The sequence below is a fragment of the Penaeus chinensis genome, chromosome 36 (genome assembly GCF_019202785.1).
Source record: "Penaeus chinensis breed Huanghai No. 1 chromosome 36, ASM1920278v2, whole genome shotgun sequence".
Lineage (NCBI taxonomy): Eukaryota > Metazoa > Arthropoda > Malacostraca > Decapoda > Penaeidae > Penaeus > Penaeus chinensis.
The window spans coordinates 5,625,758-5,643,257 of NC_061854.1; the positions used below are offsets into that span (position 1 = coordinate 5,625,758).

The following is a 17,500-nucleotide window of genomic DNA, read 5'->3' on the forward strand; positions in this document are numbered from 1 at the left end:
GGCACCAATGTTCGCTCTGTGTGAGGTCACTCTCACTCTCATTAACTGTCACTCACACACACAAACACGCTCACTCACTCATCCACGCAGAACAAAAGACACCGAAACCTTCCATTAATAGGGTTTGTTGCTGTCGTATTTGCAGGCGTAAAAGATCTATGACGTATCTCTTTACCCGCGAGTGTGTCAGTCGTGATGTGTGACTTGTACATGAATTCTTATTTTACTACATTTCCTTTCTGTGTTACGACACGACAATGGTTCAAGTGAATCCTAGCGGGTTGCCATTTGTCGTTTCCCTTACTTTGTTCTCATTCTATCAAGCTAGGTCCTTGCGGATCGCTACTACCGTCTCTCTCTTCTAAGTTCTTCTTTAACTTGTAAAACAGAAAATGAAAAAGAAAAAAAATACGAAATTATCGAAAATTCGACCATAAAAACTGTTGTCTTTCTTTCTCCTACTATCTTGGACCTTATGTGTATAATCTAGTTCACGATATCTGTCACGGCACCGAAGGAGGCCCTGCTGCAGAAACGGTCACCTTCGGACGCTGTGGAAAACGTCACCGGAAGATTGTCAGAAGCCTATAGACCACGATGTTCGTCAGAGCAGGTATTAAGCCGCCTAGGATGTGGAAGGGCGCCGCCTGCCAGGACGCCCGTAGATCCAGTGAAGGACCAGGAACTCGCCAGCGCAGATACCAGTCGCCCCATGATGCTGTGACGGGCGCCGCCTGCCTGGACGCCGCAGATCCAGTCAAACTCCAGGAGCTCGTCAGTGCAGGTATCAGTCGCCATGAGATGCCGAAAAGGACACTTCCTGCCGGACGTACGAGCACGCAGCCGAGAAGGACCTGGACGAGATCTGCGGACACGTGCATTGGGCAAGTAATTCGCCGAGTTAGGCCTGGACGAGGACTACGAGGAAGTCTGGACGAGTTCGAAGTCAAGAAAGGCCTTTGCGAGGAAGGACGGATTTACTAGGGACCAGGATGAATATGACAACAAAGACTAGCAGCCACGAAGATGCACCAGGGACAGCACACGCGAGAACGAAGTGATTAACAAGTCAAGAACCAGCCGAGTTGGGTCACCATTGAGGCAAATCTAAGGCGCCTCGAGGGCGAGGCGTTAGTAGGTGTCCGGGCAATACCACGCGGTTGCTTGCGGGCCACGTGGCTTCTCGAGGTCTTACCCAAGCCGACCGGCGGTGGCGTCCCCACGCCATTCCCGGGTATTTAAGGCCAAGGTTGACCCAGGCCACAGAGAGTTCCTACCCAACGCTTGTCCGGTTAAGGTAGGCCGCCCGGCCTACGGTCTCGGGAGGGTTCCGGTCATTGTAGCCAGCCTTCCGCCCCCCACTGGGCTGACCGCCGCGACCTCCGCCAAAAATCAGCACTTACCCAGACTTGTCTCGTGTGATCTATATCTGTGTCGCTATTGTACTCTTAGAAAATAAGAGTCAAAGCCACCGCCCCCTTTTACTACTCCTGCATAACCAATGTATAATGGTGCTCAGTCAGTATAAAGCCTTTACAGAGAGAGAGAGAGAGGGAGAGGGAGAGGGAGAGGGAGAGGGAGAGGGAGAGGGAGAGGGAGAGGGAGAGGGAGAGGGAGAGGGAGAGGGAGAGGGAGAGGGAGAGGGAGAGGGAGAGGGAGAGGGAGAGGGAGAGGGAGAGGGAGAGGGAGAGGGAGAGGGAGAGGGAGAGGGAGAGGGAGAGGGAGAGGGAGAGGGAGAGGGAGAGAGAGAGGGAGAGGGAGAGGGAGAGGGAGAGAGAGAGGGAAGTATTATTTGTGAACACTTTCCCGCGCAGGGAACCTGTGCATGGCAATCTCTTTTTGTATACACACCCTAATCCACCCTACATAAAAAAGTGTATAGCAGACGGGAGCAGTAAGAGTTCTGTGTCTGTGTTCCCAAGACTTATCTCTTTCATTTACCCAAAGTACATCCACTATGTGTCTCTATCGCTCATAGTAGGTTTTGTGTTGCATTGAATTATTCAAATAATTTCCTATCAAGGGATACTGAGTGATCACTGCCCTTTTTGGAATAGCATGAAAGTTACAAATACTCAACATAGTATGAAGTAAATTTGCTCTTCTGGGATGAAGTGGAAGAGCAATATTAATACTACCTAGTGATAATCCCTAGCCGGAAGCACGTTTTAGTATAACCTATGTTGGTGCTGTGTAGTTAGTAAAAGTTTTATTCTTGAGTTATTAAAATTGCGTTTCACTAAGTACGTATATAGGTAAGAGAAAAGCTAATACAATTTAACATTTATCTTTTATTTTCATACTTATGATATATTTTTTTTAGACAGCTGATTTAAAAGACAATCTTAGTGCGCTAAAATACAATCAATGTTATTGGTAAACAAATTGAGCATACTTTTTTTTTGTTCCTTTGATCACCCATCTTTAGTGAACATGCTCAAGGTAAATAAACGGGTATTGGTTGTCACATGCTTATTACTGTATGATACTGTAGGTCTTTGTGATTTTTTTTATTACATTTACATCTATGCTAAAACGAATAAGCAATGTACAAGTTATCATCTTCCCTTCCCAATAATTTTCATCATATTGCATGTGATTAGCATGTACGTACACTTGCTAAATAATACTAGGAGACTGTATTCCCATTCATTCAAAGAAAACATACAAATTAGGGTAAATGGAACAGAAAAAAATAAGCATGTCCCTATGAATTGCCAGGAATGTCTACTTTGTGTAGGGTATAACTTCAAACTGCCTATGAAGTGACCGTCATTAAAGTCAGCTTATTAAAGTGTTAAGTGATATATATTGCAGTAGTTCGGATATACAGAGCTCATACTCACAATAATTGTTTTAAACAGAATTACATATTTGAAATTTGATCTGTTTTATAATGTATACTCCCTAGTATTATTTTTACAGAATTTCAATGCATTATTTTTTCGTTACTGTGTGTGGGGGGAGGGTTACATTGTTTCTATACATTAGGTCCACATAAGCATTTAACAGATAACTATAGAGAATGTATGTCATGACTCTTACTGAATATGAAGCTTTACAAGTCAATAGTTCATCAGATATAGTTTGAGACTTCTGATAGCACATACACGAGAGAACTGACTAAGCTTTTGACAAAACTACATATGTAAATAAAAAAAAAAATATTGGAGCATTTTAGAAATATAAATAAGAAATGTATCTAGATTCAACAGCACATATACTTAAAAAACTGAATTGACTTCTTGTATACCTTCTAAAAGTAAGTATTATTGTTCGCTCATGTGTGATAGGTCCATTATTGATACATCATTTGCTTCTAGCATTATAGCTAGTCATATTACTTTTCATATTTTTCACTTATAAATTTATGATGTATACATCAGTGCATAAATTATATGGCTTTGTTTTTAGCTTTCCATAATGGTAGTGTTATCTTTAAAGTTGTAAATATCAGGGTAATTTAACATAATGTTCTTTGGTGTATGCCTTATGAAGGATTAGGATATAGAGATATACAGATATTTACACAAAGGCTTTAATCTATTTCAGATGACAATGCAGACACAGTAAAATCACAGCTTAAAAACATCAAACAAAAGCTTAGTTGCTATGGCTTCTTGCCCTTTCTGGGACATCTCTGCTGGATAACTTTAACTCAGCATGAAGAAGGGTACAAAACTTTCTCTTTTTTTTAGGAAATATTATTCTACTCAATGACCTTTCATGGTTCCCTGGGCCAAAGTTTAAAAAGTCAACAGACTAAGATAAAACATAATGAGAAAATCTCAGGTTTGTGACATTTGATGAGTATATAGTTGAAAAATGACATTTACTAATATTTCACATGACACTCTGGCCCTGGGATAAACCAGAACTCTTGGTACAGGGCATGAAGAGCAATATAAAAAAGACAAAGACAGGAACAAATGATTCAGCCAATGGAGTGAATGATGGGGGAATCATTGATCATGTGCATTTGATATGTTGTCAATGATGTTCTATAAATGAAGCCTCACTGACAAAGATCTCTGGGAAAACTTGGAGTCATGCCACAATCAATCATTTGCAGCAGATCAGAGAAACCCAGTTTATACATTCCTAGAATTCTAGCAAGATGTTAATTCTTTGTTTGATACAAAATGTGAAAATGAATAATGCATTCATACATACATCTTCTGGTATATGGAATGCTATAAAAACAAGTTGGCTGGGCTCGGTTAACTTCAGGGGGAAGCCTGTTGTCTTGTGCAGAGTCCAATTTGCAAAATGGGTCGCCTTGACCGAGTCATAATCAGAGGAAGGAAACAATAAGTGTGGGGAGTCTGGAGCTGGGTCAAGTTGGTGCATATGTGAGGGATGAGGGATGACTCTGCACAAGAAAACTCAAGTGTCAACTTCTCCTATTCAAGATACATGATAATAATTTATACAATTGGTCCAAGAACCTAGAGAGGAGCCACTGAAATATGCCCGAGACCAGCTCCGTTCTCTTTATGACCAACTTGTGCACAATAGCTCTAACACTACGATGATGATGATAATAATAATAAAATAATGATAATAATTAATCATATTATAAGAAGCCAATGACTAAACAACCCAGCCTGCTCCCACCAAATATGGCAGTGCTGTTGAGGTTATGTTGTGTGGTGATGAAGAGTTCTCACTCTTGATATATTCTTTATCTAATATTATAATGCTTTACTCAGTCTATGATTTTGTGGATCCAAAGACAATCTGTCAACACATATTGAGGAATAAACTTGTGGAACGAAAAACAGTTCCTTCTCTGAGGGGAGGGGGCATCACCACAGGCGAGACCTATGGGTGGGAAGGTGGGCGGTGAGCTGAAACAGCCTGTATTGCGCCAGGGCTGGAATGGGTTGGAGGGTGTTGGGGGCAGGAATGGGAGGGTAACTGACTTGAGGGATTTTGTGGGGGAGGGTCACCTTGGGTGAAAAGGCACAGGTCTAACCAAGAGAATGCCTGCACGACATAGGAAATATTTGATTAGAAGTGATGAAACATCACCTCAGGAGCTTTTATTTCTATATTAATGAAATCAGATCAAAGCAGCTGAAAATGAAATATGAAACAAGCAAGCTTTTATTGCTTCCTTTGCAGCACAAATGTTATGATGAAAATCAGATTTTATAAAAAGGATATTTTGTTATGCAGGAGGAAAAGCCCTGGCCTCTTCACCAGAGACTGACCCAGTCTACAAACATCAGCACTTGAGAAAAAATCAATTGTCACTTCTTTCAAAAACTTGCACAGCAAGACACCAAGAGAAGACTACAGTTCAGTAACAAACTTACTAATCAGTGAATGCCTACAGTAATGAAGCTGTCGTCACATGTCTACCTGATCTTGCTGTCTAGCTTTCATACAGATGAGCAAATATTGAAAAAGAACTATTTCATTCTTTGAGACATCTATCTCCTCCTTAAATATCTACACATGTACAAAAACTTTACATACATTCAAACACATTCCTCACACAGGATATTTCAGTACTGCCTGAGATTCATTTGTGAGTGTACAGGCCTTGGTGGAGCCTGCAGAATGCACGGAGTTGCAGTACTGACCTGGTATAAACTAAGGGTGAGAGTAGTATACAGGGGGAGGCTATGAATGGCCCACGCTCCCCTACACACATATAAGAGTATATAACTCATCACATGAGAACCAATAAATGCTGTCCTCAGAGTCTGTGGTGCAATACATTAAACCCTTGTAGTCTTGATATGCTTCACAGTTGTAGTGAATGAGGACAAACAAATAAAATCAATAGGTATAGCACAAAAATGCACTTTTTTAAAAGTCAATAATGCACAAATCAAAACAGATTTGCCTGGGGTACTTGGCACGTAACATGGGTCATAACAAAAACATGTAAATACTCAATCCAAGACTCTTCACCTTTCATCCCATACTATCACACAACTGTCTTTTATGGAATGTTAGTTCTTCTCCCACCAATCACAAATGACAATGATGCACTGCCTCGGCCTTGGGTGGCTGTCCTTACATTCTTTACAAGATAGGACTTTTTATCACTACAAATGATTGTAGAGGGAGCTTTAACTCTACACTGAACACTGGCATCTTCCATCACCTCATTGTAAAGTCTTGGCACTGTGGGGGGGTGTCATGTGCATTACATGACCTAAGGAGGGAGGACCAGTCTCTTTCTGGGGTGGACCTGCTTTAAGCCTCCGGGACGGCCACGTTTGGTCTGCAGCCGCCCTCAGTCAGGCCAAGTGGAGGATACACTTCCTACTACCACATATAAGGACAGCAGGGAATAAGCTATATATTACATACAAGGGACTCCATGAGTATCTAATACTGTATTTATCCTCTATAAATGAACTATACCACATCCCTCAACTTACTCTCAAAGTTATGCTATACAGGAAACTAGTCATTAAATATTGTTTAATATTATTTATTTATTTATTCATTACTTTTTTTTTTTGGCAAGTCAGACCTAAACGAGCATCTGATTTAATTTTAAATATAGCACCAGTAAAGCTTTCATTCACTGACATACTGATGTGATTCATGTCTTCTTAATCATGTAGATATTGCTGATTTAATGATCTATTTAAGGCAACATGTATATGACAAAGGGCAATATTAAAACAAGTTATCTCTCCACATGGGCCAATCGTTCTTGCAAAAGAGGGACGGACCCCTCCCCCCCAGCCGATGCCCTGAGTTTTCCCAGGTTAAGAACTTTAACAGTGCTTCACGATGGTGTTGAGGAAGATGCTTCAGCAATGAGATGAGTAACATAGTGAGGCTACAACTTCACCACTTAATGGTCCTCCTCTTCTTCAGACTCTCCGTGACCATACATGTCAGCCAGCTTACTAAAGCGTGGACCCCAGTTGTTCAGGTAGTCAAAATCTTGTTCGTTGTCATCAGTGCCTGTTGACAGAGATAAGAGTCATGATACTGCTTATCTCTAGATAATATGCAGTAGTAATTACAGTAAATTGCATACAAAGTCCAAGGGTCTTAATTTCCCTAAATATTGATAAGGCCCTTGAAATATCAAGTATCACAGACTTTTTCCAATGTAGTTTTTAAATACTGCTTTAATATTGTTTGAGAAGAGCTGACTTGCTGAATCTAGAGCAAGTATATAATTCTTAGGTTAATACTACAGTCAATGAACACTTCACATATAATATATACAAATATAATCATTACTAACCTGAGGCCAGAGATGAGAGAGAACCTGCAGTTGAACCACCTCCTTCATAAGCATAATTACGTAGATCATCAAATGGTGGTGCATTGGGATCATTATCAGCCTTATTCTTGTGTTCACTAATGAACACCCCAACATCAGGCTGTCCACCAGGACCATCTGTTAAAAATAGCATTTAAGTAAAGTTTATACACATCTCAGAAGTATTTCAGTAATAATTAGTGTATGTATAACAAACTAAAAAGGAAATTTCCATAGAATGATTCCTTTTTTGGAATATCAAATAATATACAAAGCAATATTTCATAAAACAAATACAGAATTATACTGAACACACACACATCCAGTATGTGTGTGCATTGATGTTTTCACCAACAAACATGCTTGTCCTTCCCTTCTTTCATTCTCCTCCTTCTGCATCATCCTGACACTGTTCCCTGTACTCACATGGCATTTTTCCCAGAAGAGGTCCCCCATTGCCAATGGCTGGCCCTACTGGGATCTGCAGTGGGGTGATATCGAAGGCTGTCATGTCATCCTCTCCGCCTCCTTCATCGTCATAATTGATGATGTTCTCACGCACATCATCATAGGGATCAGCCTTAGGGAAGTGACGCTCCTTTTGCCGGTTGTAAACCACAAACACTAGCACCAAAACTAGGGAGAAAGGTTCAAGCACATTAAAAGAAACATCTTTTATTTTGTCTCCATAAAAAGAATATGATTTTTAAAGAATAAAAAACATTTGTATATATTTCTTTAGATAGACAAGTTAAATTTATTTCCAAATACTAAAAACACACATAAATTAAAATTATAGAATAGCTCTTAACATATAGACAAACCACAACTATAGCTACTGTAAAAATATCCTCTGAAAAATCAATAGTGTACATGAACTTATGATTCATGTGTTGTCATACACTGAAAAAATGTTACCGAATATTTTATGAAAGAGTATTTGGTGTCATAAAATGCCTGATATATTTTTATTTTAAGTTATTTGTCATACACTGAAAAAATGTTACTGAATATCGTATGAAAGACTATTTGGTGTCATGAAATGCCTTATATATTTTTACTTTAAGTGTAAGTCCCTAAAAATGCTAATCGTTGTATTTATCCTAATTATTTGTTAAGTTATTTTTAAAATGTGTAAATTCAGTGACAACATATAGGGTTTTACTACTGTTGTATATGTAATTACTGGCACTTAGGTTATGCACTGCAATCATTGTGTATGACTATTTTGATAGCCATACTTGATCATCTACTATTATTTTATTATTATTTCTTTGTCATCAATATTGTAATATACAAGATGACTAATTATTTTACTGTATGTATTCCAAAGCTGACTGAATCCAACACATATGCCAACTGAATTTTCTGTATCAATAAAAAGAAATGGTGAATATACCTGCCTTTGGTATCCTTTGTTCACAATATCAATACAAATGGTAACTTACCTAGCAGTACCAGAATACAGATGACAATGGCAACAACAAAATCAGTGGATGGTTTAAGAACAGTCTCCGTAAGGGGTCGTGTGCAATCTAATCCTTGGAAACCATCAACACAATCACACACATATCCGCCCTCATCAGGTTCAAGATCCCGACATACTCCTCCATTACTGCAAGGCTGCCATAGCTCACATTCGTTGATGTTGAGGCAGTCGCCATGATGGTGAATGGATCCCTCTGGGCAGCTGGGGAATGAATGACCAAACAAAACTATTTACCTGCTGCTTGTTGCTCCTTATTATGGGATCAGGGGTCATCTCTGATAACCCAGGTTAGTGGAAGTATCCAAACCCTGAAGGATGAGGTGGAGGCCTAAAAGCATGCATTGTGTACCTACTGAATACTATAGTTTGAATGTAAATAACTTGAAACATACTGATCCTCTCACACAGACTCAACACACGAACAGTCATTCTGTCTTACCTGATAGTGACTGACTTAACAAACAGCTGCTATGATCCTTGTACCCATCTTACCTTGTTCTAAGATCTCCCTTTTTTTATAATTTTTTGGTGTACAGTATTCATAGATTCTATAACATGCTCTTTCATCTGACTGAAAGTGCTGTAATTTCTCACCTAAAATAATAAGAAGACAAACTAGTATGGCAGCTAAAGCGCCAAGACTCAAGCGAACTGTCCTGCCCTCCTGTAGTAGTTCACAGTTTTTGCCATAATACCCTCGAGGGCAGTCACAAATGTATGAAGGTTCTTGGTTATGACATGTTCCTCCATTCTGACAAGGGTCATTCAAACACTCATTTTGGTCAACACATTCTTGCTTGTCGCTAGAGAGTACGGTGCCATCCTCACAGCTATAGGCAAGGCAAAGTTGAAGACATTGAAAATACAAGCAGGAAAAAGATGCATGCAGGTGTAAAGAAACCAATCCATGGACAACACAGTGATAAAAATATAAATGTGTAAGTGGTGTTGATAAATCCATGTTACCAGTTCCCAAGAAGATGAGGGCAGCAAAAATAGAGAGAGAGCACTATTAGTTTACTTTTACATCACCTCAACATACAATCCCAAAGAAGTTGACATGCTATGCCAATCTGGGTACCTGCTTTTACTTTATGTGCTATATTACAAGTCTATGCAATATTAGGTTCAAAATACATGTTAATTTGCTGGGCTACTTCAGTTAACTGGGATTCAAACTGGATAATACCACAACTGGTACATTACAATTTTCAAATTCCCCCCAATAAGTTCAATAAACTAAGCATTTTACTTTTATTTTTTCTTAGGAAAATATAAATATTTTTTCTATAAACTGATATAATGGTCAAGTATATGATATATGAGCAATTTCACTATTACAAAAAAAAACAACAAAAAAAAACTGTGAAAGCTATCACATTTTTAGAAAGCTTACCCGCACTCATGTTTCATCCACAAGTCCTTGCATGTGAATGGTGCCAGACAGGTGACATTGATACACTGGTTTTGAGAAATGCAGTTCTTGACCAAGTTACGGAACATTGTGGCTTGACCCCACTGGGTGCCATTGAGGCCTGGAGGAAGGGGAAGATGCTTGCCCTCAAGTCTGATGTCATCCAAGCAACCTGGAAATCAGAAAATGTATGGTTATTAAGAAACCAGAAACACTTTACTAAATGCCTTTCAGCCAAAATAAAGCACAACTCTATCCACAACAAAAATGTTAACTTACCCAATTTGTAATCATTGTATACTTCAAAGGTTCTAATGCCTGTGTATTCTGCCTTTCCTCCTGCATATACACCCTCCTGCTTGTCAACATCCATCAACATATGGCCTGAGAATGCCATTGTTTCATTGTAGCGTCGCCCTTCACCACCATCCATCCTCAGAGTTGAAGTAGAGCCGTGTCTCTCCACTGTTACAGAATGCCAGATGCCATCATTAACAGCCACTGCAGACAGCCATAAATCATGTTCTTCTGTCCGTAAACTGTTCAGGTTGTAGCGGAAACGTAACCTTCCATCTTTGATCTCCAAGATGCCGTATTCTCTATTATGCTGATCTGAAATTCTGAACAGTTCACCATATTCCTGCCAAGTACGGAATCTGAGTTGGATTTCTGTGCTGAAGGAGTTAGGCTTGAATGATAGTGCATATTTTACATAGGATTGTGTCTCAAAGTAGGAGGAATTTGTGGGTTCATCGCAAGTTGGACCTGTCCAGCCTGGTTTGCACTTGCACACTGGTTGAGACAGTGATCCTGAGCACACACCATTTGGTCCGCAAGTTGGCACAATAGCATTAGTTCTACAGGCCTCCTCCAGTTGTGGGCAACCCATCTGAGTATGACGGTACAGGCCTGGACGGGCAAGATCATACAGTTCACTATTGACCATGAGGTTCTTGATGCACCCACTGAAGGGTCGGCCATGTGGTACATGTTGCCACTTGTACAAGCTGGGATCTGGCTGCTCATGTGCCAAGCCACCAACCTGAAGTGGGGCATTAACATTCAGGTATTCATTGAATGGAGGAATGGTGCCCTTGGACTGACAGCCTGAGGGGTCAAAGATGGGGTCACTACCATCTTCAGGTTCTTGAACTTCTGCTGCTACACAATGATCTACATCCATTCTCACAGTCTGCAATTTAAAAAGATTTGGTTTTGTTTGGAAAAGGTAGATAAGAAATATGAAAAACTGAATATCAGGAAAGTATACAAACGGAAACTCAACTATTGTGTAAACAAAAATAATGTAAATGTGAACTTACCTCTGTGTCCCAGAATATGTCAATTTTATGCCAGCTTCCATCATTAAGCTGGTTTTTGGTGTTGACTTTGAGCTGCAAGGTACCAGAACCAAAATCTATCAACAATCTTGGTCGACCGTTTTCTAGTTCAAGAGCAATGAAGTCGGACACAATGATTTCATCTGTTTCTGGAGGTGTGATGGGTCCATTGTAGAAGAGAAGACCATCTGCTCGTCTTGTAAGGAATTCCAGACTGATGTGTGAGTTATCGCACATGGCTAGGGCTGGGAACCAGGCAAAGCCATTACCTCGGAAAGTACGTCTCAACATCTGGCAACGGGGGCCATCGTACCCCTCTGGACATCTGCAACGAATTCCTGATTTCCCTTCGATACATCGGCCACCGTTATAACAAGGGTTTGGACGGCAGGATTCTTCTGCAGAGAAGTTACGAGCTCCACAAGTGCATTCAGGTATCACTTCTGTTCTTACACCTACTAATGATGTTTTGTTTGCATTCACCATGTATGGCAAATTTGATATAACTAGGTGGTTTGTACAAGATCCTTCACAAGCAACATTTTCATAGAGACATTCATCAATACCAACCATAGTGATATTGATACCAATTTCACTTTCAATCTCTGCTCTGTGTTGCAGGACAAGGCCATTCAATTTTATTGGATGGTAGTAAGGTGACCCATGGGCTGAGAAGCGGATATCTGTGATTGGTGGTCTTTCTTGTCTCAACTGTATACTAAATACATCAACATTTTCAATGTTTGTTCCTACAAGTCTTGCTATTTTCTCTCGGAACATGTCTGCTTTACTACGAACCACACGCTGACTCCTGTAATCCCATATCCTGATGAAGTCCTCATCTGTCATGTTGGCAATACGGATAGACCCTGAATTGACGACTGCTACTTCAGGAATTTCCTTAACTGTTACAGTTACATTGGCCTCAACATCTGTCTGCGTGTGTTTTCGATCATAAACATGGAACTGGAGGAAGTACGTTCCTTCCTGGGTATGTTGCTTCATTGTGATCATACCATCACCTTCATTTAGCTTGAAATTGGGATGTGAATCTGCTGCCCATTTGAACTTCTTGTCAGGTAAATCCCAATCATCAAGGTCATAAACATAGACTCGACCAATGCGTGTCTCTGGAGCCTGTCCCTTGTAGTTATAGACAAAAATGTCTTTTGCACCAGGCTGCATTTTGTTGTCATTTTCATCTCCAATTATGATGGTCAATGTTGAGGTGCCAGTCATTTGAGGTGTACCAGCATCTTTGATGACAATAGGTACATGGTATTCTTTCTGAACCTCACGATCAAATGTTCTTAATGAAGATATTACTGCCATGCCATCACCATTAGCTCCTTTAGGAATATGCTCCACCTTGAAGGATGCACGAATTTCATCTGATGCTGTGGAATCCATACGGAAATGGAAAGGAGGTCCATTACCTTTAGATCTGTCATCATCATCAGTTGCCAAAACTTCCACTATTTTTCTTGGAGACTGATTCTCAGGTAAGACTGGACGGTAATCTTTGAGGAATCTAGGGGCATTGTCGTTAATGTCTTGGACTATAACTGTAAGTGTAGCAGTAGCTGTTTTTGCTGGAGTACCATCATCAATGGCCAGGATCTTAACAGAATGTCGTGGATTCTCTTCTCTGTCGAGCATTCTCTGAATTTTGACAGTTCCAGAGCTATCTATGGCAAACTGTCTCCTCCGATCTGATGCTCGATCTATAGCATAGGAGACCTTGCTCTGCCCACCTTGGTCTGGATCTGTAGCCTTAAAGGTCTTTAGATTCTTTCCTATCTCTGCATTTTCAAAGACTGGTGCCTCAATGTTTGGTTTTTCAAATTGTGGTTTGTTGTCGTTGATGTCTCGCAATTCTACTTTAACCCATGAATATGCTACATGATATTTCTCTGCATCATTGTCTTCTCCCTTGTCATTTACTTGGATCTTGAATCTAAACCCACTGCGCTGCATAGGATCTTCATAGTCAAGTGGCTGTACAATCTTGAGGGAACCTGTGCCATCATTGTTTCTAACCATAGTGAACTTATCGGCACCAAATCCTGATGACTCAATCACTTTGTAGTGGAACTTATTCGTTTCATCTTCATCATGAACTGTTACTGTCAAGATGGCTTGATCAGGGAGAAGGGCCCCTTCTGTTTCATCTACTTCTGTTACCCATTCTTCTTTAGTGAACCTGGGTGGCATATCGTTAATGTCTCTGACTCTTATGCTTGCAGTACCAGTTCCTGTAAGTAAAGGTAAATTTTAGATATATATACAAAACACAAAATTGGTAATATGATCAATTAGTTGTATAAAAAAAAAAATACAAAAGGAATAATCATACCTTTTAGACCTCCTCCATCCACTGCAACCACTTGAATGGAATAATCTGGGGTCTTTTCTCTGTCAAGGCAGCACACGGCTGTCTTAATCACTCCAGTATCTGGCTCAATTTCGAAAATGGGCATTGCTGTGTTCTCATCAATGACGTTCTTCTCAATGGAGTATGTAAGCTTTGCATTAGTACCTTCATTGGGATCATCATAATCCTCTGCTGTCATGGTCATAACAACCATACCTTGTGTGCCATTTTCTGTCACATTGCCAAAATACACCATCTGAAGAAAATACAATAAATAAATATCTACCATCTAATCAAGTCTACAATAATTAATTTGTTAATGATAACACAGTCATCAGTGCAATTGACAAAAATTCTCAGACCTCTACAAACCTGTGGGAACACTGGAGCATTGTCATTGATGTCCTTCAGGTTGACCTGGACATCAGCATAACCCACCAGACCTGTGCCACCTTCATCCTGGGCAAACACTGTGAACCTCCAAGTAGGCCTGCCTTTAGGATGGTCACGATCAAGAGGCTGGAAGGGAAGAATAGTATCAATATCATATCAGTTCAATATACTTCTAAAACTACAATATTCACCAAGTTATTAAAATCCTCCAACTTACAACGAATTCTGCAATCAAAATAATTTCTTCTATGCATGAAGCTAACAAACTGAAAATACTAACCTTCTTGACAAAGATCTCTCCTGAGGTGCGATTGACTTCAAACTGAGACTGGTCTGGGTTGTCTACATAAATACCCTGGCCGGTGAGGAAATACACAATGTCCTGCACTCGGTCACGATCACCATCAGCTGCAGTTACCTGTTTAATGATTATATCTATTAGCAAGAATCTTAACAGAGATAAAGAAAATTTATATATGTCAATAGTGAATGTAGTCTTTTGCAGAAACATTTTTTGATAAACCAATATAAAAATGAAAAAATTTGTACTCAAATATGGCAACAGAAAAATATAATAATTGGATTACTTAAGATAAAAGGTTACAGTAACATGCCCTACAATCAAATAATACTTAACCCTACGGGGTCATGCATTTATGCAGAATACAAAATTGTTTTGTCCATAAAACAAAAGGCACAGGCTGCAATATGTGTATGACTTAGTTGTGTCATTAGAAATGAAAAAAAATGTTGCAAGTGCAGTGTTTGTTTTTCAAGCTTGATGATAATGTGGGATTTCCAACAAAGAACCTTTCATAAAAAAAAAGTTCTATAACATATTTATAAATCATTACCTGCAGTTCAAGATGAAAGTCAAGCAATAATACAATATTATCAGTAACAGTAATTCTATCACTTGGCAGCAAACTTTGTTGGTGGCAGGTTCAACTTCACAGTATTCCTTTAGCATTCACAATTTATAATTTATATCCTCTTCAATGCATTTTTCAATTGTATAAAGATATATTAAATGGGTTAAGACTCATTTTGGGATTTTGTAACATCTTGATGCCATTATCAGAAAAAAATAAATAAATAAAAATAAAAGGTTATGGAATAACGAGGTTCTTTTCTTTAAAGGTCACAATAGATTTCCAATTGCAATTATCTGTCACAGGCAGCATTTAAACACATTCACATTAAATCCACAAGGAAACAAATAAAGTTCAATCTACAGAACACACGTGGTAAATACATGATACATTTATAGATATAATTTTTAAATTCAAATACTCTTCTCTCCTCGTTATCCCTCTCCCTGTCTGTCCTTCCAAAAATGTCTACCTTGAGCAGTCGAATTGGCAAACCATCACTCCTCTCCTCTTCAATTGTGGCCTCATACTTTGATCGGTCGAACTCGGGAGGGCGGTCATTGACGTCGGCGATATGGATAACTACTTTGGTGGTAGCTTCGTTGACACTATCGGTGGCCACTAGAGCTAGTTCGTACTGTGTACCACCAAACAAGCATCCGGAGAACAAACAAAAACAAAAACAGTAAACATGGATACTTCATGAGCATGCTTGCTGCAGTGAAACAACAGAAACATAAATGTAAAATCAAAAGGTTATCACATCTGCTGCACATGCACGGCACTGGAATAGAGGGGTAAAATAATCTGGAAGTACTTTGATGGGTATTAATAAAAATAAACAAAGAAAAATAAGAAAAAGAAAATGAAAATTAAAATCAGCAGTACACTGAGGTGAGACATGCAGCTGTAAGTAAACAGCAAAGGTACATAATTTGGTAACTAAAAGCTTGGGTTCATAATCTGCGTTAGTCGTGTGCATCGCATTTGTTGTTGGGTGTGGGAAGGACTAACAAAGAAATAATGATATTGGTTGAAACACTTTGGAATCACATAAAACAACTAGTAAACTAATGCAGTCAGGTCACAGATAAGTGGATGGTGCAAAATAACAAGCTTAAGAGAGATTTGAGAGCGACAGAGACCGTGAGGATATTTTTAGGCAGGCTGCGGTCATCTTCCTCGGTGATCTGCGTCTCATACAGTGGACGGTCAAACATGGGTGGATTGTCATTCACATCTTTGACGTGAATGACAACTGTGGTGTGGTTCTCATTACGATTGTCTGAAGCCACCAGTTTGAGCTCATACTGGGCAAATAGAAGGGCTGGTGAGATTATGTGTAGCCTAATGATTATACCAATGTATAATTGTATAATTGCTGTATACCTGAACGCATCAAACTAACATGAGATTTGGTTAAAAGTATCAGTAGAGCCAGAAAGTGATGACATGAAGTGAAGAAAATGGAAAATGACAAAAATATGTGTAATTTGTCAGGTAGAGAGATTTTTAGATGGGGGAAGAAACACAATTTTCATGAAAATATACATGAGAAGTTTTACCAAAGGAAATTACATGGTATATATACTGGATGATTACAGAAAATTATAGCTTTACCTCAAATATCAATGACTATCATTGTTGGGGTACATAATTTTGGAAAATCTGCACAACTGTAATCTTTTAATGATCAGGTGCATAGATTATACTTCATACACAAACTATTACATTACTGAGTAAGAACATATAAACTGTAGGTTATAGAGTATGAATCAAAATTACTTTTGATAATTACTGTAAACAACTAAAACTTAGTTAATTATCAAGATTAATTCATTAACCATTATTTTGTTACAATACCAACTATGTCTTGTACATAGCAACTTTGTTATCAGTTTAACTAAATATTAGTAGCTAACAAGTTATATTCATTTTAGACACTGTTAATTAAGAAAGTTAGAAATACAGAAACTAAATAAAAAAAGGCAAGAGCTTCTTAAAAGAATATTTCAATTAGAAATTACATCAGGTCACTTTTACCTGATTAAAAGAAATCCTATCATACCCAAACTTGTCATATTTCAATAAGCAATATTAAGACCAATTTTCTTGGTTAAAAGTATCTTAACCAAATGTCACACATGGATTATACTCTTTGTCAAAGTAAAAAGAAATGCTGAGCAAGAATGTCTCATCTGAAACTAGCACCTTATTTTTCTGATCTATTTAGTAAACTTCAAGAACATGACTGAATTAGCTAGATATGGATGTCTATTAAAATAAAAATTGTAAAATGTTAAAATATACAGATGTATTACAACTGAACACCATGAATTTATTCATAATCTATTTCAAAATATTCAGAATGA

The 17,500-nt window shown here is 38.9% G+C and overlaps 1 protein-coding gene across 1 annotated transcript in view; it reads right to left on the reverse strand.

Annotated features, from left to right (window-relative positions):
- Positions 1-2,273: 2,273 nt before the first annotated feature.
- The window catches only part of LOC125044672 (neural-cadherin-like), a 155,455-nt gene continuing 140,228 nt past the window's right edge, over positions 2,274-17,500 (reverse strand). Inside the window, exons 17-27 of the mRNA XM_047641481.1 lie at positions 16,274-16,438; positions 14,537-14,674; positions 14,236-14,382; positions 13,846-14,119; positions 11,472-13,744; positions 10,429-11,341; positions 10,132-10,321; positions 9,330-9,565; positions 7,673-7,882; positions 7,229-7,384; positions 2,274-6,939 (exon numbers count right to left, since the gene is read on the reverse strand). Of these exons, the coding sequence (XP_047497437.1) occupies positions 6,827-6,939; positions 7,229-7,384; positions 7,673-7,882; positions 9,330-9,565; positions 10,132-10,321; positions 10,429-11,341; positions 11,472-13,744; positions 13,846-14,119; positions 14,236-14,382; positions 14,537-14,674; positions 16,274-16,438 (4,815 nt within the window). The 3' untranslated portion in view covers positions 2,274-6,826. The remainder of the gene's footprint in view (positions 6,940-7,228; positions 7,385-7,672; positions 7,883-9,329; positions 9,566-10,131; positions 10,322-10,428; positions 11,342-11,471; positions 13,745-13,845; positions 14,120-14,235; positions 14,383-14,536; positions 14,675-16,273; positions 16,439-17,500) is intronic.